At 36.6% G+C, this 27,371-nt stretch overlaps 1 protein-coding gene across 1 annotated transcript; it reads left to right on the plus strand.

Annotated features, from left to right (window-relative positions):
- Positions 1–210: 210 nt before the first annotated feature.
- Positions 211–27,148, plus strand: LOC307000229 (uncharacterized protein; the record flags this gene model as incomplete). The annotated part of the gene is made up of 65 exons (XM_079615662.1): positions 211–256; positions 888–1,029; positions 1,143–1,193; positions 1,485–1,535; positions 1,656–1,706; positions 2,006–2,080; positions 2,220–2,270; positions 2,397–2,447; positions 2,921–2,971; positions 3,270–3,320; positions 3,449–3,496; positions 3,762–3,772; positions 4,067–4,117; positions 4,230–4,280; positions 5,647–5,697; positions 5,821–5,871; positions 5,992–6,066; positions 6,206–6,256; positions 6,383–6,433; positions 6,554–6,604; positions 6,727–6,777; positions 6,907–6,957; positions 7,081–7,131; positions 7,256–7,306; positions 7,436–7,483; positions 8,110–8,160; positions 8,273–8,323; positions 8,448–8,498; positions 8,626–8,673; positions 8,811–8,846; positions 8,976–9,026; positions 9,144–9,194; positions 9,320–9,370; positions 9,505–9,568; positions 9,708–9,758; positions 9,885–9,935; positions 10,056–10,106; positions 10,409–10,459; positions 10,758–10,808; positions 10,939–10,986; positions 11,607–11,657; positions 11,770–11,820; positions 12,123–12,170; positions 12,467–12,541; positions 12,682–12,732; positions 12,860–12,910; positions 13,035–13,048; positions 13,434–13,508; positions 14,747–14,797; positions 14,894–14,944; positions 15,065–15,115; positions 16,477–16,527; positions 16,756–16,806; positions 19,048–19,079; positions 19,342–19,413; positions 19,526–19,712; positions 20,098–20,214; positions 20,315–20,496; positions 23,751–23,915; positions 24,072–24,284; positions 24,362–24,594; positions 24,676–24,742; positions 24,831–24,922; positions 25,000–25,162; positions 26,710–27,148. 65 exons carry the CDS (start codon positions 211–213, stop codon positions 26,815–26,817), a joined length of 4,422 nt encoding a protein of 1,473 aa, XP_079471788.1. The 3' UTR covers positions 26,818–27,148.
- Between the last annotated feature and the right edge of the window lie 223 nt (positions 27,149–27,371).

The following is a 27,371-nucleotide window of genomic DNA, read 5'->3' on the forward strand; positions in this document are numbered from 1 at the left end:
TCTGTTGGATTGTGTTTTGTCTGAATGTTTGTGGATCTGTAGAATTGAACAAGTGTGTGAGTGTGCTTGTGATAAAGATAAAAGAGTCTGTTAAATGTGCATCTGCAGATAATTGCAGGCATTTTACATCATGAATGTTTGTGCATAAGCCTGTGTTAATAGAAATGTGCTTATGCTGCCCATCCAAACTTTCTGACATTACCAGTTGAGATGGTCTCTGCTTTGACAGCTGTAGAGCTGGTGTTAATGTGGCAATGTAACACACTGTCTTCTAAAGACCATGTGATACGGTGATTTAAGTTATGAAAGTTAAAATAGGATAGGTGTTAAAAGGAAGAATTCACACAAACATGAAAAATAAGTCATTATTTACTCACCCTGGTGTTGTTCTAAAGCCGCATGAACTTCAGATGTGTATAGTAAATACTCTGTCATTGTAGCATTTTTGAGATATTTCTATTTTCTGTTTGAAACATAATTTGAATAAAATCTTTTGATGATTTTAGTTATTTTGAATGTCAAACCGAACGATGATACATTTTGAGAATCACAAGAAAATAATCCATGACAAAGTGTAGTAGATATCAACTGGTGCATCTAAAGAGAAGAAAATGCATCCAAAAAATTTAATTGAGTAATAACTCACTGTTTATTATATCTACATTAGCTCTTTTTATTGTATGTTTGTTGATTCATTGGTATTCATCAGTCATTATTTTTTTCAGCCGTTACTAACATCAGCAGCACCGATACAACAGACACACCAGAGACGACCTCAGCTGGTAATGTAGTCTGATGTTTCCTCTGTTGGATTGTGTTTTGTCTGAATGTTTGTGGATCTATTGAATTGAACAGGTGTGTGATTGTGATTGTGTTTGTGTCTAAAGATGAGCAAATGGAAACCTCTGTTTCAATCTGTTATTGTTTCAGTTTCTTTTCAGTCAGTCACTTCCACAACTTCTACCAGTTCTACATCTATAGAATCTACCAGTTCTACTTCTATAGAATCTACCAGTTCTACTTCTACAGGTGAGGATGATGCTGGACTGTAAAATTGAAATGTGACCCTCCATAATTAGTGCCTTATTAAAAGAACTCTGTAGTTCATCATCTGAGTCTGATTTTACATGTTATTGTTTCAGTTTCTTTACAGCCGATCACTTCCGCAACATCTACAAGTTTTACTTCTACAGGTGCGGATGATGTTAGACTGGACTGTATATATTGAAATATTCTCCATAATTAATGTCTTCATGAAGAACACAGAACTTCATCTAAAATTTGTCATCTTGTAAATGTTACAGATCATTTACTGACAGTCACTTCCACAACATCTACCAGTCCCACTACTGAAGGTGAGCATGTTTCTGGGCTGAATGTGGCTTTTAAAAGATGTTTCTCCATAATTTGTGTATTCATGAAGAACACTGTAATTCAGTATCTGAGTCTGATTTATCATCTGTTTCCATGTGTTATTGTTTCAGTTCCTTTACAGCCGGACACTTCCACTACCATTACAAGTTCTGCATCTACAGGTGAGGATGATGGTGGATTGCACTGTAATATTGAAACGCGACCCTCCATAATCAATGTCTTAATAAAGAACACAGTAGTAGTTCATCATCTGAGTCTGATTTTACATGTTATTGTTTCAGTTTCTTTACAGCCGATCACTTCCGCGACATCAACCAAATTTACTTCTACAGGTGAGGATAATGATAGACTGGACTGTATATATTGAAATGCCCTCCATAATTAATATCTTCATGAAGAACACAGCACTTAATCTAAATCTGACTTGGCATTTCTTTTCATCTTGTAAATGTTACAGATCATTTACTGACAGTCACTTCCACAACATCTACCAGTCCCACTACTGAAGGTGAGCATGTTTATGGGCTCAATGTGGCTTTTAAAAGAAGCTCCTTCACTATTGTTTAATGAGGAACAACATAATTCAGCATCTGACATCTGATTTATCTGTTTCCATCTGTTATTGCTTCAGTTCCTTTACAGCCGATCACTTCCACAACATCTACCAGTTCTATTCCTATTGCATCTACCAGTTCAACATCTACAGGTAAGGATGATTCTTGACTCAATCTGGCCTTTTAAAATACATACATCAAGATGGTTTTCTTCATGAAGAACCCAGTAATGCATTATCTGAGTCTGATTTAACATAGATTTCCATCTGCTATTTTATTTTATTTTTTCAGTTCCTTTACAGCCGGTCACTTCCACAACATCTACAAGTTCTACTTCTACAGGTGAGAATGATTCTAAACTGAATGTATCCTTTAAGAAGAACCCTCTCATAATATTATTCATGAAGAACACAGTAATTCAGCATCTGAATCTGATTTATCATTTGTTTCCATCTGTTATTGTTTCAGTTCCTTTACAGCCGGACACTTCCTCTACATTTACCAGTTCTGCATCTACAGGTGAGGATGATGGTGGATTGCACTGTAATATTGAAACGCGACCCTCCAAAATCAATGTTTTAATAAAGAACACAGTAGTAGTTCATCATCTGAGTCTGATTTTACATGTTATTGTTTCAGTTTCTTTACAGCCGATCACTTCCGCGACATCTAGCAGTTCTACATTTACAGGTGAGGATTATGTTAGACTGGACTGTTATTATGAAATGCAACGGTCCATAATGTCTTAATAAGAACACAGCACTTCATCTAAATCTGACTTGGCATCTCTTTTCATCTTGTTAATGTTACAGATCATTTACTGGCAGTCACTTCCACAACATCTACCAGTCCCACTACTGAAGGTGAGCATGTTTCTGGGCTGAATGTGGCTTTCAAAAGATGTTCCTCCATCATTTTTGTCTTCTTGAAGAACACAGTAATTCAGTATCTGAGTCTGATTTATCATCTGTTTTCATGTGTTATTGTTTCAGTTTCTCTACAGCCGAACACTTCCACTACCATTACCAGTTCTCCATCTACAGGTGAGGGTGATGTTAGACTTGACTGATATTGAAATACATTCCTCCATAAATAGTCTTTATTAAGAACACAGCACTTCATCTAAATCTGACTTGGAATCTTTTTTTATCTTGTAAATGTTAAAGGCCATTTATTGTCAGTCACTTCCACAACATCTACCAGTCCCACTACTGAAGGTGAGCATGTTTATGGGCTGAATGTGGCTTTCAAAATAATCTCCTTAACTATTGTTTTTATGAGGAACACCATAATTCATCATCTGACATTTGATTTATGTGTTTCCATCTGTCAATGTTTCAGTTTCTTTACAGCCGGTCACTTCCACAACATCTACAAGTTCAACATCTACAGGTATGATCCTGGACTCAATCGGGCCTTTTAAAATAAATCCATCAAGGTGTTTTTTCTCATGAAGAACACAGTAGTTCCTTATCTGAGTCTGATTTAACTGATTTCCATCTGCTATTTTTTTTTTTCAGTTCCTTTACATCTGGTCATTTCCACAACTTCCAGTTCTACATCTACAGGTGAGGTTGGGTGAGGTTGATTCTAAACTGAATGTATCCTTTAAAGGGATCATCGGATGCAAAAATAACTTTTATATGGCGTTTGCATATAAATGTGTCGTTGCAGTGTGTGGACACAACCACCAAACAATTTTGTCATATTGCTCATGCTCCGCCCCACGGCCGCTGACAGACTGTCCCGTATTAGCGTATTTCCGCCCTCAGCCATTTGTATACTGTCCGCCAAGGCAGCACTTTACTTGTTTTGTGTTGACACAACCCACAGAGAGGGGTGGGGTGAGCAGTTGCTCATTATCATTTAAAGAGACATGCAACAAACGGGTCGCTGTGAACAGAGCTGTTTTTGAGGAGGTACAATTTGTGTTTTTTACACAACCATTGAGGAATTTTATCCAAAGTATGTTACAAACTTTACATGAAGACCCTAAAGAATCATACCAACTTGTGGAAAATGGGCATCCGATAACCCCTTTCAGAAGAACCCCCTCATAATGATTTTAATCATGAAGAACTGAGTAATTCAGCATCTGAATCTGATTTATCATCTGTTTCCATCTGTTATTGTTTCAGTTCCTTTACAGCCGGACACTTCCACGGCATCCATCAGTTCTACACCTACAGGTGAGGATCATGCTGGACTGTAAAATTGAAACGTGACCCTCCATAATTAGTGTCTTATTAAAGAACTCGGTAGTTCATCATCTGAGTCTGATTTTACATGTTATTGTTTCAGTTTCTTTACAGCCGGACACTTCCGTAACATCTACCAAATTTACTTCTACAGGTGAGGATAATTATAGACTGGACTGTACACTCAAAAAAATAAATTGTTGAATGAACATGATTTAATCGTATCACCCAATAAGCATCTAAGCAAGATTTGAATATTTTATTTGAACACAATATTGGTTTGTAAATTGAACATGATTGTAATATGTCAATGCAACTTCTTTGCAACTAATTGAATCAACATGTTTGTATTGTGTTAGACTAATCAAATGTATTCTCATTCACTCAAAGCACAGGAAAGCAGAATCACCAAAGGAGAAAATCTAATTTTTAAGTCACCATTATGGAGATCAGTGTGTGTTTTAGTTGGGCTCTTCACCCTTAAATTATTAACTTTAAGTTTTGTTTGGCTGCTGTAGATAAGTTATAACAGCCAGATGAATAAATAGGAACGGTGATCTGATGGTGTTGGTTGTGTATTAACATAACCATTATTTCACAATCATTTAATATACACATTTCTTTTTTAGGCACACACAGACATCAATATTTAACGTATGAATCTCAGCAATGGTGAGAAACAGATCACCTCTGATCATAAGCTCATTATTTATTCATGCAGCAATGCATGATGGGAGCTATGAATGAGTTTTGATTGGTGCAACACAGAATGCACTGCAACATGCTTTATAAATGTCACCATTGTTGAGATGCATACACTGATTCTTGATGTCTGTGTGTGCCCAAAAAAGAAATGTGTATATATATATTTTTTTATTTGTATTGATTTGATCGTTTTAATTTCATTGAAAAGGCTAAACCTATTATGCAGCTAAAATTAATAAATTAAACCTAACTCATAAATTGGACTCTATATGAGTTCAGTGATTCAGGTTAAATGATTGTGAAATAATGGTTATGTTAATACACAACCAACACCATCAGATCACCGTTCCTATTTGTTCATCTGGCTGTTATAACTTATGTACAGCAGCCAAACAAAACTTAAAGTTAATCATTTAAGGGTGAAGAGCCCAACTAAAACACACACTGATCCCCATAATGGTGACTTAAAATTAGATTTTCTCCTTTGGTGATTCTGCTTTCCTGTGCTTTGAGTGAATGAGAATACATTTGATTCGTCTAACACAATACAAACATGTTGATTCAATTAGTTGCAAAGAAGTTGCATTGACATATTACAATCATGTTCAATTTACAAACCAATATTGTGTTCAAATAAAATATTCAAATCTTGCTTAGATGCATAATGGGTGATACGATTAAATCATGTTCATTCAACAATTTATTTTTTTGAGTGTATATATTGAAATGCCCTCCATAATTAATATCTTCATGAAGAACACAGCACTTAATCTAAATCTGACTTGGCATCTCTTTTCATCTTGTTAATGTTACAGATCATTTACTGACAGTCACTTCCACAACATCTACCAGTCCCACTACTGAAGGTGAGCATGTTTCTGGGCTGAATGTGTCTTTTAAAAGAAGCTCCTTCACTATTGTTTAATGAGGAACACTATAATTCAGCATCTGACATCTGATTTATCTGTTTCCATCTGTTATTGCTTCAGTTCCTTTACAGCCGATCACTTCCACAACATCTACCAGTCCCACTACTGAAGGTGAGTATGTTTGGCTCAATGTGGCTTTTAAAAGAAGCTCCTTCACTATTGTTTAATGAGGAACAACATAATTCAGCATCTGACATCTGATTTATCTGTTTCCATCTGTTATTGCTTCAGTTCCTTTACAGCCGATCACTTCCACAACATCTACCAGTTCTACTCCTATTGCATCTACCAGTTCAACATCTACAGGTAAGGATGATTCTGGACTCAATCTGGCCTTTTAAAATAAATCCATCAAGATGGTTTTATTCATGAAGAACCCAGTAATGCATTATCTGAGTCTGATTTAACATAGATTTCCATCTGCTATTTTATTTTATTTTTTCAGTTCCTTTACAGCCGGTCACTTCCACAACATCTACAAGTTCTACTTCTACAGGTGAGAATGATTCTAAACTGAATGTATCCTTTAAGAAGAACCCTCTCATAATATTATTCATGAAGAACACAGTAATTCAGCATCTGAATCTGATTTATCATTTGTTTCCATCTGTTATTGTTTCAGTTCCTTTACAGCCGGACACTTCCTCTACATTTACCAGTTCTGCATCTACAGGTGAGGATGATGGTGGATTGAACTGTAATATTGAAACGCGACCCTCCATAATCAATGTCATAATAAAGAACACAGTAGTAGTTCATCATCTGAGTCTGATTTTACATGTTATTGTTTCAGTTTCTTTACAGCCCATCACTTCCACGACATCTACCAGTTCTACATCTACAGGTGAGGATTATGTTAGACTGGACTGTTATTATGAAATGCAACCGTCCATAATGTCTTAATAAGAACACAGCACTTCATCTAAATCTGACTTGGCATCTCTTTTCATCTTGTTAATGTTACAGATCATTTACTGACAGTCACTTCCACAACATCTACCAGTCCCACTACTGAAGGTGAGCATGTTTCTGGGCTGAATGTGGCTTTCAAAAGATGTTCCTCCATCATTTTTGTCTTCTTGAAGAACACAGTAATTCAGTATCTGAGTCTGATTTATCATCTGTTTTCATGTGTTATTGTTTCAGTTTCTCTACAGCCGAACACTTCCACTACCATTACCAGTTCTCCATCTACAGGTGAGGGTGATGTTAGACTTGACTGATATTGAAATACATTCCTCCATAAATAGTCTTTATTAAGAACACAGCACTTCATCTAAATCTGACTTGGAATCTTTTTTTATCTTGTAAATGTTAAAGGCCATTTATTGTCAGTCACTTCCACAACATCTACCAGTCCCACTACTGAAGGTGAGCATGTTTATGGGCTGAATGTGGCTTTCAAAATAATCTCCTTAACTATTGTTTTTATGAGGAACACCATAATTCATCATCTGACATTTGATTTATGTGTTTCCATCTGTTATTGTTTCAGTTTCTTTACAGCCGGTCACTTCCACAACATCTACAAGTTCAACTTCTACAGGTATGATCCTGGACTCAATCGGGCCTTTTAAAATAAATCCATCAAGGTGTTTTTTCTCATGAAAAACACAGTAGTTCCTTATCTGAGTCTGATTTAACAGATTTCCATCTGCTTTTTTTTCTTTTTCAGTACCTTTACATCTGGTAATTTCCACAACTTCCAGTCCTACATCTACAGGTGAGGATGATTATAAACTGAATGTATCCTTTAAAGGGATCATCGGATGCAAAAATAACTTTTATATGGCGTTTGCATATAAATGTGTCTTTGCAGTGTGTGGACACAACCACCAAACAATGAAAAAAATCCTCAAAAAGCCTAAACACTCTCAATGATCAAGTCGTTTGGATTTTCTGAGCAATATGATGTCATATTGCTCATGCTCCACCCACGGCCGCTGACAGACTGTCCCGTATTAGCGTATTTCCGCCCTCAGCCATTTGTATACTGTCCGCCAAGGCAGCACTTTACTTGTCTTGTGTCGACACGACCCACAGAGAGGGGTGGGGTGAGCAGTTGCTCATTATCATTTAAAGAGACATGCAACAAACGGGTCGCTGTGAACAGAGCTGTTTTTGAGGAGGTACAATTTGTGTTGTTTTACACAACCATTGAGGAATTTTAACCAAAGTATGTTACAAACTTTACATGAAGACTCTAAAGAATCATACCAACTTGTGGAAAATGGGCATCCGATGACCCCTTTAAGAAGAACCCCCTCATAATGATTTTATTCATGAAGAACTGAGTAATTCAGCATCTGAATCTGATTTATCATCTGTTTCCATCTGTTATTGTTTCAGTTCCTTTACAGCCGGACACTTCCACAGCATCCATCAGTTCTACATCTACAGGTGAGGATCATGCTGGACTGTAAAATTGAAACGTGACCCTCCATAATTAGTGTCTTATTAAAGAACTCGGTAGTTCATCATCGGAGTCTGATTTTACATGTTATTGTTTCAGTTTCTTTACAGCCGGACACTTCCGTAACATCTACCAGTTCTACATCTACAGGTGAGGATGATGTTAGACTGGACTGTTATATTAAAATGCTCTCCATAATTTATATCTTCATGAAGAACACAGCACTTCATCTAATTCTGACTTGGCATCTCTTTTCATCTTGTAAATGTTACAGATCATTTACTGACAGTCACTTCCACAACATCTACCAGTCCCACTACTGAAGGTGAGCATGTTTCTGGGCAGAATGTGACTTTCAAAAGAAGCTCCAGCATATAGTGTCATCTTGAAGAACACAGTAATTCAGCATCTGAGTCTGATTTATCATCTGTTTTCATGTGTTATTGTTTCAGTTTCTTTACTGCCGGACACTTCCACTACCATTACCAGTTCATCTACAGGTGAGGATGATGTTAGACCGGATTGTTATATTAAAATGCAACCCTCCATGATGTCTTAATAAGAAAAGAGTACTTCTTCTAAAACTGACTTGGCATCTCTTTTCATCTTGTAAATGTTACAAATCATTTACTGACAGTAACTTCCACAACATCTACCAGTCACATTACTGAAGGTGAGCATGTTTCTGGGCTCAATGTGGCTTTTAAAAGATGTTTCTCCATAATTTGTGTATTCATGAAGAACACTGTAATTCAGTATCTGAGTCTGATTTATCATCTGTTTCCATGTGTTATTGTTTCAGTTCCTTTACAGCTGGACACTTCCACTACCATTACAAGTTCTGCATCTACAGGTGAGGATGATGGTGGATTGCACTGTAAAATTGAAACGTGACCCTCCATAATTAGTGTCTTATTAAAGAACTCGGTATTTCATCATCTGAGTCTGATTTTACATGCTATTGTTTCAGTTTCTTTACAGCCCATCACTTCCGCGACATCCACCAATTTTACTTCTACAGGTGAGGATAATGATAGACTGGACTGTATATATTGAAATGCCCTCCATAATTAATATTTTCATGAAGAACACAGCACTTAATCTAAATCTGACTTGGCATCTCTTTTCATCTTGTTAATGTTTCAGATCATTTACTGACAGTCACTTCCACAACATCTACCAGTAGCACTACTGAAGGTGAGCATGTTTCTGGGCTCAATGTGGCTTTTAAAAGAAGCTCCTTCACTATTGTTTAATGAGGAACAACATAATTCAGCATCTGACATCTGATTTATCTGTTTCCATCTGTTATTGCTTTAGTTCCTTTACAGCCGATCACTTCCACAACATCTACCAGTTCTATTCCTATTGCATCTACCAGTTCAACATCTACAGGTAAGGATGATTCTTGACTCAATCTGGCCTTTTAAAATACATACATCAAGATGGTTTTCTTCATGAAGAACCCAGTAATGCATTATCTGAGTCTGATTTAACATAGATTTCCATCTGCTATTTTATTTTATTTTTTCAGTTCCTTTACAGCCGGTCACTTCCACAACATCTACAAGTTCTACTTCTACAGGTGAGAATGATTCTAAACTGAATGTATCCTTTAAGAAGAACCCTCTCATAATATTATTCATGAAGAACACAGTAATTCAGCATCTGAATCTGATTTATCATTTGTTTCCATCTGTTATTGTTTCAGTTCCTTTACAGCCGGACACTTCCTCTACATTTACCAGTTCTGCATCTACAGGTGAGGATGATGGTGGATTGCACTGTAATATTGAAACGCGACCCTCCATAATCAATGTTTTAATAAAGAACACAGTAGTAGTTCATCACCTGAGTCTGATTTTACATGTTATTGTTTCAGTTTCTTTACAGCCCATCACTTCCACGACATCTACCAGTTCTACATCTACAGGTGAGGATTATGTTAGACTGGACTGTTATTATGAAATGCGACCGTCCATAATGTCTTAATAAAAACACAGCACTTCATCTAAATCTGACTTGGCATCTCTTTTCATCTTGTTAATGTTTCAGATCATTTACTGACAGTCACTTCCACAACATCTACCAGTCCCACTACTGAAGGTGAGCATGTTTCTGGGCTGAATGTGGCTTTCAAAAGATGTTCCTCCATCATTTTTGTCTTCTTGAAGAACACAGTAATTCAGTATCTGAGTCTGATTTATCATCTGTTTTCATGTGTTATTGTTTCAGTTTCTCTACAGCCGAACACTTCCACTACCATTACCAGTTCTCCATCTACAGGTGAGGATGATGTTAGACTTGACTGATATTGAAATACATTCCTCCATTAATAGTTTTTATTAAGAACACAGCACTTCATCTAAATCTGACTTGGAATCTTTTTTTATCTTGTAAATGTTAAAGGCCATTTATTGTCAGTCACTTCCACAACATCTACCAGTCCCACTACTGAAGGTGAGCATGTTTATGGGCTGAATGTGGCTTTCAAAATAATCTCCTTAACTATTGTTTTTATGAGGAACACCATAATTCATCATCTGACATTTGATTTATGTGTTTCCATCTGTCAATGTTTCAGTTTCTTTACAGCCGGTCACTTCCACAACATCTACAAGTTCAACATCTACAGGTAAGATGATTCTGGACTCAATCGGGCCTTTTAAAATAAATCCATTAAGGTGTTTTTTCTCATGAAGAACACAGTAGTTCCTTATCTGAGTCTGATTTAACAGATTTCCATCTGCTATTTATTTTTTCAGTTCCTTTACATCTGGTCATTTCCACAACTTCCAGTCCTACATCTACAGGTGAGGTTGATTCTAAACTGAATGTATCCTTTAAAGGGATCATCGGATGCAAAAATAACTTTTATATGGCGTTTGCATATAAATGTGTCGTTGCAGTGTGTGGACACAACCACCAAACAATTAAAAAAAATCCTCAAAAGGCCTAAACACTCTCAATGATCAAGTCGTTTGGATTTTCTGAGCAATATGATGTCATATTGCTCATGCTCCGCCCACGGCCGCTGACGGACTGTCCCGTATTAGCGTATTTCCGCCCTCAGCCATTTGTATACTGTCCGCCAAGGCAGCACTTTACTTGTCTTGTGTTGACACGACCCACAGAGAGGGATGAGGTCAGCAGTTGCTCATTAAAGAGACATGCAACAAACGGGTCGCTGTGAACAGAGCTGTTTCTGAGGAGGTACAATTTGTGTTGTTTTACACAACCATTGAGGAATTTTAACCAAAGTATGTTACAAACTTTACATGAAGACACTAAAGAATCATACCAACTTGTGGAAAATGGGCATCCGATGACCCCTTTAAGAAGAACCCCCTCATAATGATTTTATTCATGAAGAACTGAGTAATTCAGCATCTGAATCTGATTTATCATCTGTTTCCATCTGTTATTGTTTCAGTTCCTTTACAGCCGGACACTTCCACAGCATCCATCAGTTCTACATCTACAGGTGAGGATCATGCTGGACTGTAAAATTGAAACGTGACCCTCCATAATTAGTGTCTTATTAAAGAACTCGGTAGTTCATCATCGGAGTCTGATTTTACATGTTATTGTTTCAGTTTCTTTACAGCCGGACACTTCCGTAACATCTACCAGTTCTACATCTACAGGTGAGGATGATGTTAGACTGGACTGTTATATTAAAATGCTCTCCATAATTTATATCTTCATGAAGAACACAGCACTTCATCTAAATCTGACTTGGCATCTCTTTTCATCTTGTAAATGTTACAGATCATTTACTGACAGTCACTTCCACAACATCTACCAGTCCCACTACTAAGGGTGAGCATGTTTCTGGGCAGAATGTGACTTTCAAAAGAAGCTCCTGCATATAGTGTCATCTTGAAGAACACAGTAATTCAGCATCTGAGTCTGATTTATCATCTGTTTTCATGTGTTATTGTTTCAGTTCCTTTACCGCCGGTCACTTCCACTACCATTACCAGTTCATCTACTGGTGAGGATGATGTTAGACCGGACTGTTATATTAAAATGCAACCCTCCATGATGTCTTAATAAGAACAGAGTACTTCTTCTAAAACTGACTTGGCATCTCTTTTCATCTTGTAAATGTTTCAGATCATTTACTGACAGTCACTTCCACAACATCTACCAGTCCCACTACTGAAGGTGAGCATGTTTATGGGCTCAATGTGGCTTTTAAAAGAAGCTCCTTCACTATTGTTTCATGAGGAACACCATAATTCAGCATCTGACATCTGATTTATCTGTTTCCATCTGTTATTGCTTCAGTTCCTTTACAGCCGATCACTTCCACAACATCTACCAGTTCTACTCCTATTGCATCTACCAGTTCAACATCTACAGGTAAGGATGATTCTGGACTAAATCTGGCCTTTTAAAATAAATCCATCAAGATGGTTTTCTTCATGAAGAACCCAGTAATGCATTATCTGAGTCTGATTTAACATAGATTTCCATCTGCTATTTTATTTTATTTTTTTCAGTTCCTTTACAGCCGGTCACTTCCACAACATCTACAAGTTCTACTTCTACAGGTGAGAATGATTCTAAACTGAATGTATCCTTTAAGAAAAACCCTCTCATAATATTATTCATGAAGAACACAGTAATTCAGCATCTGAATCTGATTTTTTCATTTGTTTCCATCTGTTATTGTTTCAGTTCCTTTACAGCCGGACACTTCCTCTACATTTACCAGTTCTACATCTACAGGTGAGGATGATGTTAGACTGGACTGTTATATTGAAATGCTCTCCATAATTTATATCTTCATGAAGAACACAGAACTTCATCTAAATCTGATTTGGCATCTCTTTTCATCTTGTTAATGTTTCAGATCATTTACTGACAGTCACTTCCACAACATCTACCAGTCCCACTACTGAAGGTGAGCATGTTTCTGGGCTGAATGTGGCTTTCAAAAGAAGCTCCGGTAAAACTTTTTTTTGATAGTCTAGACATTCTACTTACTATAAGTAACTTTTCAACAACATGTCAACTTATTCTCCTAATCCTAACACCTAACTATAACCTAACAGTGTACTGACAGTCTACTAATAGTCTAATGATAGTTAGTTGACATGTAGATGAAAAGTTCCTGATAGTTAGTAGAATGTCTAAAGTTGACTATCAAATTAAAGTGTAACCAAAGTTTCTTAACTATTGTTTTTATGAGGAACACCATAATTCAGCATCTGAAATCTGATTTATCTGTTTCCATCTGTTATTTTTTCAGTTCCTTTACAGCCGATCACTTCCACAACCTCTACCAGTTCTACTCCTATTGCATCTACTAGTTCTACTTCTACAGGTGAGGATAATGATAGACTGGACTGTATATATTGAAATGCAACCCTCTGTGGCGAGATGGTCGGGGCAAGGAGAGAGATTATAGCTAAGATAAGCAGCCGGGAAGTTCACATTAATAAAACTCCAATAAGATTTTCAATGTAGCCAACTACGCCACCTCGGGGCTTTCACCCAAGGATATGTAAAACTCAGACAACACAGGTTCGTTCTTCCCAAAGAGGACTGAGACTGTTCTGACAATTAAAAGCTATTTATTTTATAAAATCTTTTCACATTCAGAAACATCACATTTCACTGATAAATACCTTCCAGACATTTACCTCTTAATTACCCACAGATGTTAATACAAAAAGGTATTTTAAATAAATAAAACAAAAAAGAAAATATACAAATACTGGGGGTTAATCAAAGACACTGACAGGAAAAGGAATCCCTGACCCACCTCGTAAGAAATCACTCATTAGACTGCACCCACACGGTAGTGTCCCGCACTACAAAGGCAATGAAACAAATCCCCACTCAAGTGTGTAACACTACACCCCAAAAGTGGGTGGGCCAAATATCCTCTCACCAATGTCTCAGAGAGAACCCACAGCACTTAAATTAAAGGTTCCCTAAAAAAAGAAAACCCACAAAAGCACAACAAATTTATAAGAGAGACAAAACAACGCATTTATAATGAAGACAAAACAGCAGCGTAGTCTGGGTCCGTGTATCCTGCTGATTACAGATGCACATACACCGCTGCAAGCACGCCGTTAGGCACGACCCCCAACTGCATCAGAACGGATAGAACCATACTGCAACGTGCTCTCACTGCACTGTAACGACTGCAAAACAGGCTTAAGGTTACACACCAACATTACACAGAAAAATAAATCACATGCCACTTTACACATCCACATACCTGAGATTGGAAAAATAAGTAACCCAAACTACACGGCTCCATCAGAGAAAGGCAGAAAACGGAAGCCAAGGAGGTAAACAGAAATGGCTAAACACAAGCTCAGCTACTTGTGCACCTTGCTTTTATTATAAGTGCAATCATGATAACGATTAACCAGACGGTATCTGACACAGCTGAATTCATGGAGAAATGATTCCCATTCTCCACCAGGGGGAGAAATGAAAGAAAATCCCCAATCTGCTACAATCCTCCATAATTAATATCTTCATTAAGAACACCGCACTTCATCTAAATCTGACTTGGCATCTCTTTTCATCTTGTAAATGTTACAGATCATTTACTGACAGTCACTTCCACAACATCTACCAGTCCCACTACTGAAGGTGAGCAAAAGATGTTCCTCTATAATTTTTGTCTTCTTGAAGAACACAGTAATTCAGTTTCTGATTCATCATCTGTTTTATGTGTTATTATTTCAGTTCCTTTACAGCCGGACACTTCCTCTACATTTACCAGTTCTGCATCTACAGGTGAGGATGATGGTGGATTGCACTGTAATATTGAAACACGACCCTCCATAATCATTGTTTTAATAAAGAACACAGTAGTAGTTCATCACCTGAGTCTGATTTTACATGTTATTGTTTCAGTTTCTTTACAGCCGGTCACTTCCACGACATCTACCAGTTCTACATCTACAGGTGAGAATAAATCTAGAATGAATTAGGGATGGCTGACGCGAAACAGTCGTTCCGAAGCTTTGCGAGATCCCGAAGCGCAGATGTTTCGAAACACTGATCCGAAGCGTGATTCAAAACACCCATGTCACGTGACTATGGCCAAACGAAGCCTCGAAGTGTTTCACAAGTGTTTCATCAGGTGTGAGCCGCCGAATCAGCGTTTGATTGACACGGTCGGGAACAGACCACACGATCGCACATCTGTATAAAAGTGAAAGCAACGCATATTTACCTCGTGGGTTTTTGTGAGAGGAGTTTGATTTTGAGGTAGCGGATTTTTGGTGATATAGTGACATTTATAGTGCGATTTGTTTAGTTATATTTAGGCTTACATTTAAATTTACACAACACATTGACTGATAGGCTAGAGGCACAGAGTATACATATAGTGACACATTAATAGATACATAGATATAAATATATATAGACAGCTAGATTAATAGATAGATAGATACATAGATAGATTAAAGATAGGGATAGAAATGTCAACATCAGACCCATCAACATCAACACCAGTAAACACAGGACAGTTTATGGGAACTTTTTGATACTCGTCGTATCCATCAAACCCAGATGATACACAATGCTACAGCTGATGCCACAGTGGAAGTGAAAAAATACATCAACGATGCGTATTTGCCCAGAACTCATGATCCACTAACTTACTGGAAAGAGAGAGCAGTAATCTTTCCTCATTTGTATGTCATGGCTAAAAAATATCTTTGCATTCCAGCAACAAGTGTCCCTTGTGAGAGGATTTTTTCAAAGGCTGGAGAAATTATCAGTAAAAAAAGAAGTAGGCTAAGTCCTTCCACAGCAGAGAAATTAATATTTTTGAATAAAAATATCTAAAAAAGTGAGACATTGTGGCTTGATTTATTTTATTAATATTCATTTTGCAGGACCAAAATAACATTATACACAGTGAGGAGCCTATAGGTTACTAGATTCACATATTAGAAAAGTACAATAATAATAAAAAAATAAAAATTTAATGGCTCGTCAAGGTTGTTTCAGATCAACACCTGCAAGTGACCACTAGGTGTCACCGTGGAGACGGGTGTCGGATTGATTCGAAGCCTCGAAACAATATGGACCATTTGGTTCAGCTGTTTCATTGCTTCACGAAGCCTCGATCTGCCCATCACTAGAATGAATGTGGCCTTTAAAAATAAAATCCTCAATATTATATTCTTCATCTTTTTTGATGATTTTTTTGGAGTGTAATATTGAAACACGACCCTCCATAATCAATGTCTTAATAAAGAACACAGTAGTAGTTCATCACCTGAGTCTGATTTTAAATCTGTCATTTTTTTCAGTTCCTTTACAGCCGGTCACTTCCACAACATCTACCAGTTTTACTTCTACAGGTGAGGATGATTGGGCCTGTAGTCATGTGGCCTCTTGATGATTTTCTTCATGAAGAACACAGTAGTTTGTCACCTGAGTCTGATTTAACATTGGTTTCCATCTGTTATTTTTCAGTTTACAGTCAGTCCCAGTACTACAGGAGAATGTGTTGCTGAACTGGAACTATTAGCACAGTAATTCAGCATCTGAGTCTGATTTATTATCTGGTTCTTGTTTCTTTCTTTCAGGTCCTTTACAGACGGTCTCTTCTACAACATCTACCAGTTCTACTTCTACAGGTGAGTGATGCTGTATTCCTTTCATCCAAGTGTGTTTTGGTGACAATTTTATTCGTGTTAATCTTACACCTTGTGAAACAGTCATTTACATTTAGTCATTTAGCAGCAGAGGTGTATATTTCAGGGGTCAGAAAGTAAAAGTCCTGCCATGTGTTTATTCCCCCCATGAACTCAGTCAGCTGATTTCTATCTCCTGCTGAAAAACTGATAATTAGCATATCCACACTCAAAAAAATAAATTGTTGAATGAACATGATTTAATTATTAGCACCTATTATGCATCTAATCAAGTCAAGTAAACTTGGAGAGATTTGAATATTTTATTTGAACACAATATTGATTTGTAAATTGAACATGATTTTAATATCTCAATGCAACCTCTTTGCAACTAATTGAATCAAAATGTTTGTATTGTGTTAGACTAATCAAATTTATTCTCATTCACTCAGAGCACAGGAAAGCAGAATCACCAAAGGAGAAAATCTATTTGTTTTAAAGTCACCATTATGGAGATTAGTGTGTGCTTTAGTTGGCCAGTTGACCCTTACATATTTAACTTTAGATATTGTTTTGCTGTTGTAACTGAGTTATAACAGATAGACCGACAAAAATTAAAGGGGATCAGGTGTTGGTGGTCATATCTTAACATAATCATCATTTGACCTGAATCACTGAACTTATTTAGAGCCTAATCTCTGATTTAAATTAATATTTATTATAGCGTCACAGTGAATCTACATCATAAGATCCAGTGAAGATATATATTAATCTAAAAGATTTCTTATAAATGGTTCTAATAAATAAAAAAATCTTTCTTTTAGGCACACACAGACATCAAGAATCAGTGTATGAATCTCAACAATGGTGACATTTATAAAGCATGTTGCTGTGCATTCTGGGTTGCACCAATCAAAACTCATTCATGGCTCCCATCATGCATTGCTCCATGAATAAATAATGAGCTTATGATCAGAGGTGATCTGTTTGTCACCATTGCTGAGATTCATACGTTAAATCTTGTTTTCTGTGTGTGCCACAAAAAGAAATGTGTGTATATATATATATTATTATTTTTATTTTTATTGATTTGATCGTTTGAATTTTATTGAAAAGGCTAAACATATTATGCAGCTAAAATTAATAAAATAAACTTAACTCATAAATTGGACTCTATATGAGTTCAGTGATTCAGGTTAAATGATTGTGAAATTATGATTATGTTAATACACAACCAACACCATCAGATCACTGTTCCTATTTGTTCATATGCTGTTATAACTTATGTACAGCAGCCAAACAAAACTTAAAGTTAATAATGTAAGGGTGTAGAGCCCAACTAAAACACATACTGATCTCCATAATGGCGACTTAAACATTAGATTTTCTCCTTTGGTGATTCTGCTTTCCTGTGCTTTGAGTGAATGAGAATAAATTTGATTAGTCTAACACAATACAAACATTTTGATTCAATTAGTTGCAAAGAAGTTGCATTGACATATTCAAATCATGTTCAATTTACAAATCAATATTGTGTTCAAATAAAATATTCAAAGCTTACTTGACGCATAATGATTAAATCATGTTCATTCAACAATTTTTTTTTTTTGAGTGCAGGTGATTAGAACAAAACACTGAGGAGGACTTTTACTTTCTGAACCTGGACTTTATCCAAAGCGACTTACAAATGAGGATATATGTCGGTCATTATATGAATGTTATGCATCTGAGTTTGATTTGATATTTCCTTCACTTCATGTTACATGTAATATTACAGTCTCCTAACCTTAATGAATATACATGTAGTGTGATTGTGTATCATGTATTAATGTAACATTTTTGTTATGGTCATTTAAATATGGCATGTGATGATGTTACTGTTATTATCTGAAAATGTAGATGTACGAACGTACCACTGGCTCAAAATTGGTTTGCAGTTTTTACAAAAGACACCATAAATAAATGTATCATAAACAGGACTGCACATCTGCTTAATCAAATGATGGGCTTTGGTATGTTCTAACCTTAGTCTGAGTGAGATTAGGTGTTGATTTCACAAAAAAAATCTAGAATAAGTCCATTTGGATTTGCCAAGTAATGTATTTTACCAGTTTTATAATTAAATAAGATTACTGTAAACCAATTTACAATGGATTAGCCTATTCTCACTGCATCAGCCAGTCCCACCGAAATTACTGTTGAAAGAAACTTCTATTTAATTCATGCTGAGTTTTCTTATTCCAGGTCTGAACTTTACACTGCTGGAAGAATGGAGGGTAAGTTGAGACAAGTTTCTTAAACTGTGATTGAACATTTGGACACCATAAAACTTAAATCAAAAGCAAAATAATACTGTCTGATGTGCACTGTATAATGTGCACTTTACATTTTTTTGGTTGTTGTTTTGTTTTTCTTGTTGTTGATTATTTGCTTACAGTAGATATGTTTACATACACCACACCAACAATTTGGTTTAGAAACCATAAAAGAAAAAAATTCAAATCAACAAATAATCTTTAGTGCTCTTTGTGATTTCAGGCCACAGGACGACGTGTAGAAAATCTTCTTGAGCAGATAGAGAACATCACAGCTGAAGTTCTCCCTTTGATCGTAAGAAAAACATGACAAAATAATAATTGTTTGTCACTAGATGATACTGTAGCAATGTTTTCTTTTGTTTCTACATTTACAAATAATAATAATTCTATGATCACTAAAATAGGATGTGACACAAATTTTGGATGTGGTCCTCAACGCTTCAGAGAAGGTGTTAGTGTCATCATCAGCTGACCCAAATAAACTGGTGTCAGATGGAAACCGTGTGATAAAAGCCAGTGAGAAGCTGGTGTCCATGCTGGTGACGCCGACAGACACATATTTCAATGTCAGTTTTACTCTTGACACTGTGGGTAAGTAAAACAGAACTGCAGAAGTAATACAGGTAAAGCCTTGACATTACTAACTTTGTAGAGCTGCACAATCAATTGTTAAATGATTTTAAATACACCGCAGGAATTAACATTTTTCCAGAACCTCTAGTAAATTACATTTTATTTTGTTTAGTTATCTGTTCAGAATTGTGATCTCTGTTTGAAAAAAAATATACATAAAATAAATGTGATTCTCAATTTAACCAGAATCTGCAGCTCTATAAATTTGAACTCTGGAGTTAACTAATCGTTGACTTTCTGGATGATCTAATTACTTCATGATTTCTCATCTGGCTGATGTAAAATATTGTTAGACTGATTTAGAAGAACAAAACAACCCACACACATTCTGTAAATTATTCAGAGGTTGAAGTCTTCATGGTTGGACCCAATGTCACCTTAAATAAAATCCCTCGACTTGACACGACAAATTCTTCTGTGGACATCGATCTCATTGGGATTGCCAATAACAATAGTCAAAGTATGTGAAAAGTTTTGGTATGACTCATTAAATAACTTTTTACATGCTTCCAATATAGCATAACATTCAGTTTGTGTGATTTTCTGTTTCTGTCACACAGGATCTGCTGCTGTGGCTTTCATGAGTTATAACACAATGGAGAATCTACTGAAGCCCGACTTCTTCAACACACCAAATTACACGAATAAAACCATGATGTCCACTGTGATCTCAGCTACTCTTCCCAAAACCACCAACACTGAACTCACCAAACCAGTCAACTTCACCTTCAAACACATCAGAGTGAGTAACTTTCATTCTCCTTTATCCACAGTTCTAATCAGGCCCGGCTCCACCCAATCAGAAGCTTGGCCCACCTTGAAAAAGCAATAACACATGAACTGAACATGGATGAGTTTGTAACAGAATTCTCTTAAATGAGTAGAAAGCTAATGCTGTAAATAGTGATAATATAGTGATATAAGGAGATCTTTTTCAAGACCTGCCATGTTTTCCTCAAATCTAAAGTTACTAAACTGATACAAGATCTGTTGTGAGGTAAAAATAATAATATTAAAAATGTAAAAAAAAAGAAGAAAAAAAAAAGATTCTAAATATAGGCCAATGTAAAAACAAAAATGTAAAAAATAACAATGGCCAAAAATCTGTAATGTTATATATTAACAGACGTGAGAATAATTCTTAAGAAAAACAGCATTTCAGATAATTTTTTTAGTTTGTAAGAGCTAAACAAAAAGCTGATGTTGTAAATGGTATAGTGATGTAAATAGTTATTTTAAAAGACCTGCACCTTTTTATCAAATCTAAAGTTACTTAACACGATCTGTTAATGGGTAAAAATATATATTACAAATGTAAAAAGAGAGAATGTAAAAAACATGTTAATAATTAAACATAAAAATATTAACAATTAAATATTAAAAATGAAGAAAACAAACATCAATAGGCATGCGACACCACACCACCCCCTCTCAAATCCGCCCGGCCCACCTGGAATATCACTTGGCCCACCTTTCATCTAATATCTGGAGCCGGGCCTGGTTCTAATCAATCAGGGTTGGATTTGAAAATTTACAGTAATTCAGAAAAAAGGGATGGATGGAGAAAATAAAATGGAGGTGACTGCTGAAAAGTTTCTAGGTATAGGGCTATAAGCTACTGTGTAAAACTGAAAGTTCTGAATAATTTGGACTCATTTTATCCTTTGGTTATTGGATATTTTCTTTTGTTAACCATTTTTCTTAAACTTTTTCTTTAACTTTCACTGTTTTGCAAGAAATCATACTGGGATGTTTGTTGAAAATGTTGGACTATTATCTACACAATGGAGAATCTACTGAAGCCAGACTTCTTCAACACACCAAATGACACGATTAAAACCATGATGTCCAATGTGATCTCAGCTACTCTTCCCAAAACCACCAACACTAAACTCACCAAACCAGTCAACTGATAGCTCATATCAAACAAGTAGTTTAGATCACAGTGGACATCGTGGTTTTAACCATGCTGTGTAGTTATTTTGGTTCAGCTGTGTGTCTATAATTATCTTGTTAATCAGACTAATTAGTTCCTCCCTGTTAGATGTGTATTCAAGTCAAGTCAAGTCACCTCCATTTATATAGCGCTTTTAACAATATAGATTGTTTCAAAGCAGCTTTACAGTTATGATAGGAAATTAAAGTAACGGCGATTGTTTTGGCTTTACAGGAGCTCTAGAATAAAGTTATTGTCCAGCTAAAGTTAGATTTGATTGATTCACTTCCGTTGCAAAGATCATTAGTTATTAACTTGGGGGCCGCGAACACAACACCGTTCTAACAGAAAACCCTTTATGCGATCCGGCTGCTCACCAGCACAAAACAGTGCCTGGTGTCTCGAGAACACAAACCATGAAATAAAGCCTTGAAAAATGTATAATACAGGATTTTTTTTATAATACATTTTTCCGCGTAGCCACGTGAACCGGAATTATCCCGACAACGTTTCTTGTACAGAGGTAAAGGTAAGGAGGCCTTCACAGGGGAGAGACTAGTTGACACTTCAGGAATGCGTTGTCGTCGTGTCCAGGCAAAGGTCCTTCATCAGATCTGGATACGGCCTGGATCCGGCGGACTGCACTAAACCTCGGGATAAACAGAGAGACTAATATTAGCGTAGACGCCATCCTTATGATGTACCAAGTACATCAGGATTTATGGGAAGTGTTCCCGGTTACGGCTGGTCTAAACTATGCAGCCTTATATTGAGTTATAGAAGTCTATAATGTATTATGTGAATGCTAGGCCAAAGAGATGTGTCTTTAATCTAGCTTTGAACTGACATAGTGTGTCTGCTTCCCGGACAATGTTAGGAAGATTGTTCCAAAGTTTTGGTGCTAAATAGGAAAAGGATCTACCGCCAGGAGTCGATTTTGATATTCTAGGTATTCTCAACTGGCCGGAATGTCTGAGTCTTGTGCTGTCTCGTCTGTCGTCGTTGATGTTGGCCTGGTTGTTCTGTCCCGTGTTAGAGATTTCCAACTATCTTGAGTATTTCTGTAAGTTTGAGTTTATGATTAATAAAGACTGGTACATATAGATCCGGTTTCCTCGTTGCTGCAACCAGATCCATAACAGTGTGTTAGCTGGGAAGGATTTGCATGCTGGTATGATGTTCATTCTATTAATCAGGATCAGTGTCCATATGTTTTATTAAAGTCCCCCTGCAGTCAATAATCTTTGATCAACAAAATTACATTTCAAAGTTTTTTTCCCTAGTGGAACCATGGATATGCAAACTAGCCCTGCCTCCATTCACTCAAACCAGTTCAGAGATCCACTAGATTGCATTTGGATTTAGAGTTTTATGAAAAATGACTGTCAAGTTCAGACTGCCCCAACAGACACCAACAAACACTGATCAAACATGGTCAGTCAGGTGAAAACAAACCCTGACAGACGCCAACAGGGGTAACACTGATCAGACAAAACCCAATAAAAAACGTGTATGTTGGTGTTTGTCTGTATGGTATGAATTGGCCTTAAAACATATTCTACAGACTTGTCCTGACTTTAGAAGTGGTTTGTTAGGAACGATAACATAATCACCCTTCTCAGATTAGATTTGAGGAAGCTAAATTTGATGTTGTAGCTTCAATATGTTCACATCTTCAATCAGCAATTGGCTAAACTGCTACATGTACCCATCTCCCGCGGGCGATCTCTCTCTATCCCCCCCCGGAGCTATTCCTGCAATACAGTGACCGCATTTCAAGGACCCCTGCTTTTTTTATGTACTAGCAGTTTATACTATTTCAGATCACTTACTATTTCATTATGTATTTGTATTAACTTTCAGGAATTAGTTAATTATTTCAATTTAATTGACATCGCATTAACCAACCCCTTATAAACACAACTGTTGTTAACCCTTTTGAAATATTAAACCTAGTCTTTGCAGAAGATTTAGATTTAATTTAACTAGGTTTAATCCCTCTATTGGTCAGTCGCCACTGGAGGTATCCCTAATATGCATGTCTTTTCTTTGTTGTTCAGAAGCTTGTTCCCAGCGGTTCCCTGTCCTGTGTGTACTGGAATATCAGCGAGTGGATTGTAGATGGTTGTTCTGTTTTAGAGACCAACAGGAGCTACACTGTGTGTTCCTGTGTTCATCTGTCCACATTCGCTCTCATCATGGAAACCAGCCACCACCCATCAGAGGTATGAAAAAGAACAAGTAAAACCTCCTCAAAAGATTGAAGCATTAAACGCATTAGCATAATTCCATTGTAATCTACAGTAGATGGTCAACTTTTATAGTGAGCTTTAAAAAACAGCACATATTTGGCACTCATGTACTCCGACATGTTTTCTCAGAGCGACTCACTGGACCTGTTGAAGCAGTTGAATTTGGTGTGTGTGCCTGTTGGGCTGGTGTTCTTGAGTTTGGACCTGTTGTCCTTTGCCCTTTGTCAGTGGAGTCCTGGAGTGAATAATGTGGCTCGAATCAACCTCTGCGTCAGTCTTCTGTGTGCTCACCTTCTGTTCCTGCTCACACAACAGTTCATGAGACTCATACGCCCTCGTCAGGTGAGAATGATGAAGGAGTCCTACAGCTCAGCACAGTCTCACTGAGAATCATCATAACCGTCTCTCATGATCTCCAGGTCTTGTGTGCCGTGATATCCGGTGTGCTGCACTTCCTCTTTCTCTCCAGCTTTGTGTGGATGTTCATTGAAGCTGTGCTGCTCTTCATCCGTGTGAAGAACCTATCACAGATCAGCTCCAAAAAGAGGGAGGTGCTTAGCAGTGGATTCCTTTGTGTGATTGGCTATGTGGTTGCTCTGGTTGTGGTGGGAGTATCTGCTGTGGTGGATCCTAAAAGCTACGGAAGTGAAGAGTGAGTTTAGTTCAACTGATTTAGAGATCTTCATCCATGTTTGTTCATTGACATTTTTTGACTGTATCTTCCTCCAAACAGATGCTGGATTAAAATGGATAAAGGTTTTATCTGGAGTTTTCTGGGACCTGTTGTGGTCATAACAGCAGTAAGCACATTTCTTATTTATTTTATCTCATGACTTTGTATTAAAAGGTAAACAATGATTAATTACCTTTTTTTTTCTTACTGTGCAGTTAAATACAATTCTTTTCATCATCATCATCATCAGTCTGAACTTGACTTTGAAAAATCTGAACCCTGAAGTTTCACAGATGAAACAAACCAAGTAACAAACTATCTGATTTAAAATAACGCATAGTCAATAAAGACACATTATATATTTTTCTTTCTCTTTCTCTGCAGGATTATGGTATTTAAAACACTGGCTCAGTTCGTGATTCTTGGTTGCTCCTGGATTCTGGGTTTCTTCACTAATGGCAGTAAGGTGCTGGAGATCCTCTTCCTGATCTTGAATTCCCAGCAGGGAACCTTCATCTTCCTGGTCTATTGTGTCCTCAATAAAGAGGTCAGACATCATGTTGCTCTACCAGTTTCTTCTTTATGCTTCACATAATTCATACGAGTTCCATCTTATTTTCACACCTGAGAGACAACAGCACTGTTCCAAAACCCAGTAAACTGCCTATAGCTCATTTTAGGCCATATAGGCAGAGGTGTATAGTCCAGGGGTCAGAAAGTAGAAGTCCTGCCATATGTGTATTCCACCCATGACCTCAGTCAGCTGATTTCTCTCTCTTGACTGAAAAACTGCTAATTAGCAAATCCAGGTGATTGAAAACAAATACTGAGGAGGACTTTTACTTTTACTTTACACCTCTGGCCACATGTCAGCCAAGAGCAAAAGAAATAAACCAGAACTGGACCTTATCTGAGCCACAAAACCTGTGTATATGAAATATGGAGTCATCTCAGCATTAATAAGCCTGTTAACATGCAGAATCACTGAAGGAAAGAAGAGAACAGAAAAAGAGCCAAGCAGAAACACAAGAACTACAACTGACTTCAGCCACAGTATAAGATGAAGTCCACAGATGTAATGTCTTCTTTTCTCTTCAGTTAAGATCTCAGCAGAGGAGGATTAAACAAATCCACAAACAGCATTACCAGCTTCACTTATTACTAACCAGACTGACTTTATTTTTGTCAGACTTCTACAAAAGTTTTACTGAGAATTAACAGAGGTTTAACTCTGTTTTTCATTTTAGTGTTTCCATTAGTTGGGCTCTAACTCTTAATTTATCTTTTTTCTGATTTGGCTGCTGACAGTGTGTTTGTCAAACACATTTGCAAACGCAAAGAAAGCTAAAGTGAATCAAGATCAGGTGATGATGGTTACATATTGATGGCTTTATAATCATTATGATATCACCTGAATCACTGATGTAATTTGTATAATACAATTGAGTTGTTGCATTAATATATTCATATCACAAATCATGTGGTAAAATATCCAAATCAAGCAGTATTATACCTATCAGTTCAAATATTTTAACAAACATGACACACACAGTTATCAACAATCAGCGTATATGAGTCTCAACAATGGTGACAATAAAAAATATGCAGAAAAACAGAGCAACTCTGAACATCACAAAAAGCTACTAAATTTCACAACAAAAACAACAGCAAAAACAAAAGAAAATATTTAGAATTAAACAAAATAATATGACAATTCAGCTGCATAATTTATTCAAGTTGCAATGCATGCTGTGAGTTATGTACTATGCTGGTACCCAGCATGCATTGCAGCAAGGTACTTTTGATTGTCACCATTGTTTAGATTCATACGCTGATTATTGATGTTTGTCATCCAAGATTAAAAAGCAATTAAAATAATCTTACAAACTTGAGCAATAAAAGCTGAAAAGCTGTTCCAAAATAATTAAGTCAGTCTATCGAGATGTCCTTCTAGATGGCTGAGCTTGATCGGTTTCCGGGTCATAGAATGGAGGATGGAGGAGCGAGGGATGAGGAGGGATATTGAGAAGCACCCATAGTAATCATTTGTCTTGTGAAATAACCCGATTTGACTGAATTTCTCTTCTTTTGCAGGTCAGGCAACAGTACAGGAATTGGTGGAGAGCTGTTCTTCCAAACAGATTCAGCAAAAATGTCCAGATGAGACATGAGACAAAGGCCATAAATCCTTATAAAGAATAAGAAAAAACAGTATTATAACAGTGAAAAAGTTGTCCAGTGCAATGTAAATCACCAACTCTTGTTTTCCTGTTATTTAAATGATTGAGATATTGAGAAATTCTTTATTGGAGCAATTTGAACAGTGCTATTCAATTTAATGTCAAACAACACAACCTGTAACATGTATGTTCTGTGTTTCCCCCTTCATTGTGTATTTGGTTCTGTCCTATGACTAATTTTCCTTAGTGTAACGAATGTAAATCAGCATTATTCTTTTTACTCAAAATCATCCTTTTTTATGTTGTTTGATGATCTTTCTAATTCTTTTATTTTGAATATATAGTTTGATGTCATTGTATTGTCTTTTGATTTAATCACATTGATATGTACAGAGGTGGGTAATCCAGGGGCCAAAGAGTAAAAGTCCTGCCATATGTTTATTCCACCCATAAACTCAGTCAGCTGATTTCACTAATTAGTTCTCTCTCCTGTCTGAATTAGCAAATCCAGGTGATTGGAACAAAATACTGATGAGGACTTTTACTTTCTGAACCTGGACTTTACACTTCTGCTGG

This window comes from Phoxinus phoxinus (genome assembly GCF_949152265.1).
Source record: "Phoxinus phoxinus genome assembly, chromosome: 6".
Taxonomy (NCBI): Eukaryota; Metazoa; Chordata; class Actinopteri; order Cypriniformes; family Leuciscidae; genus Phoxinus; species Phoxinus phoxinus.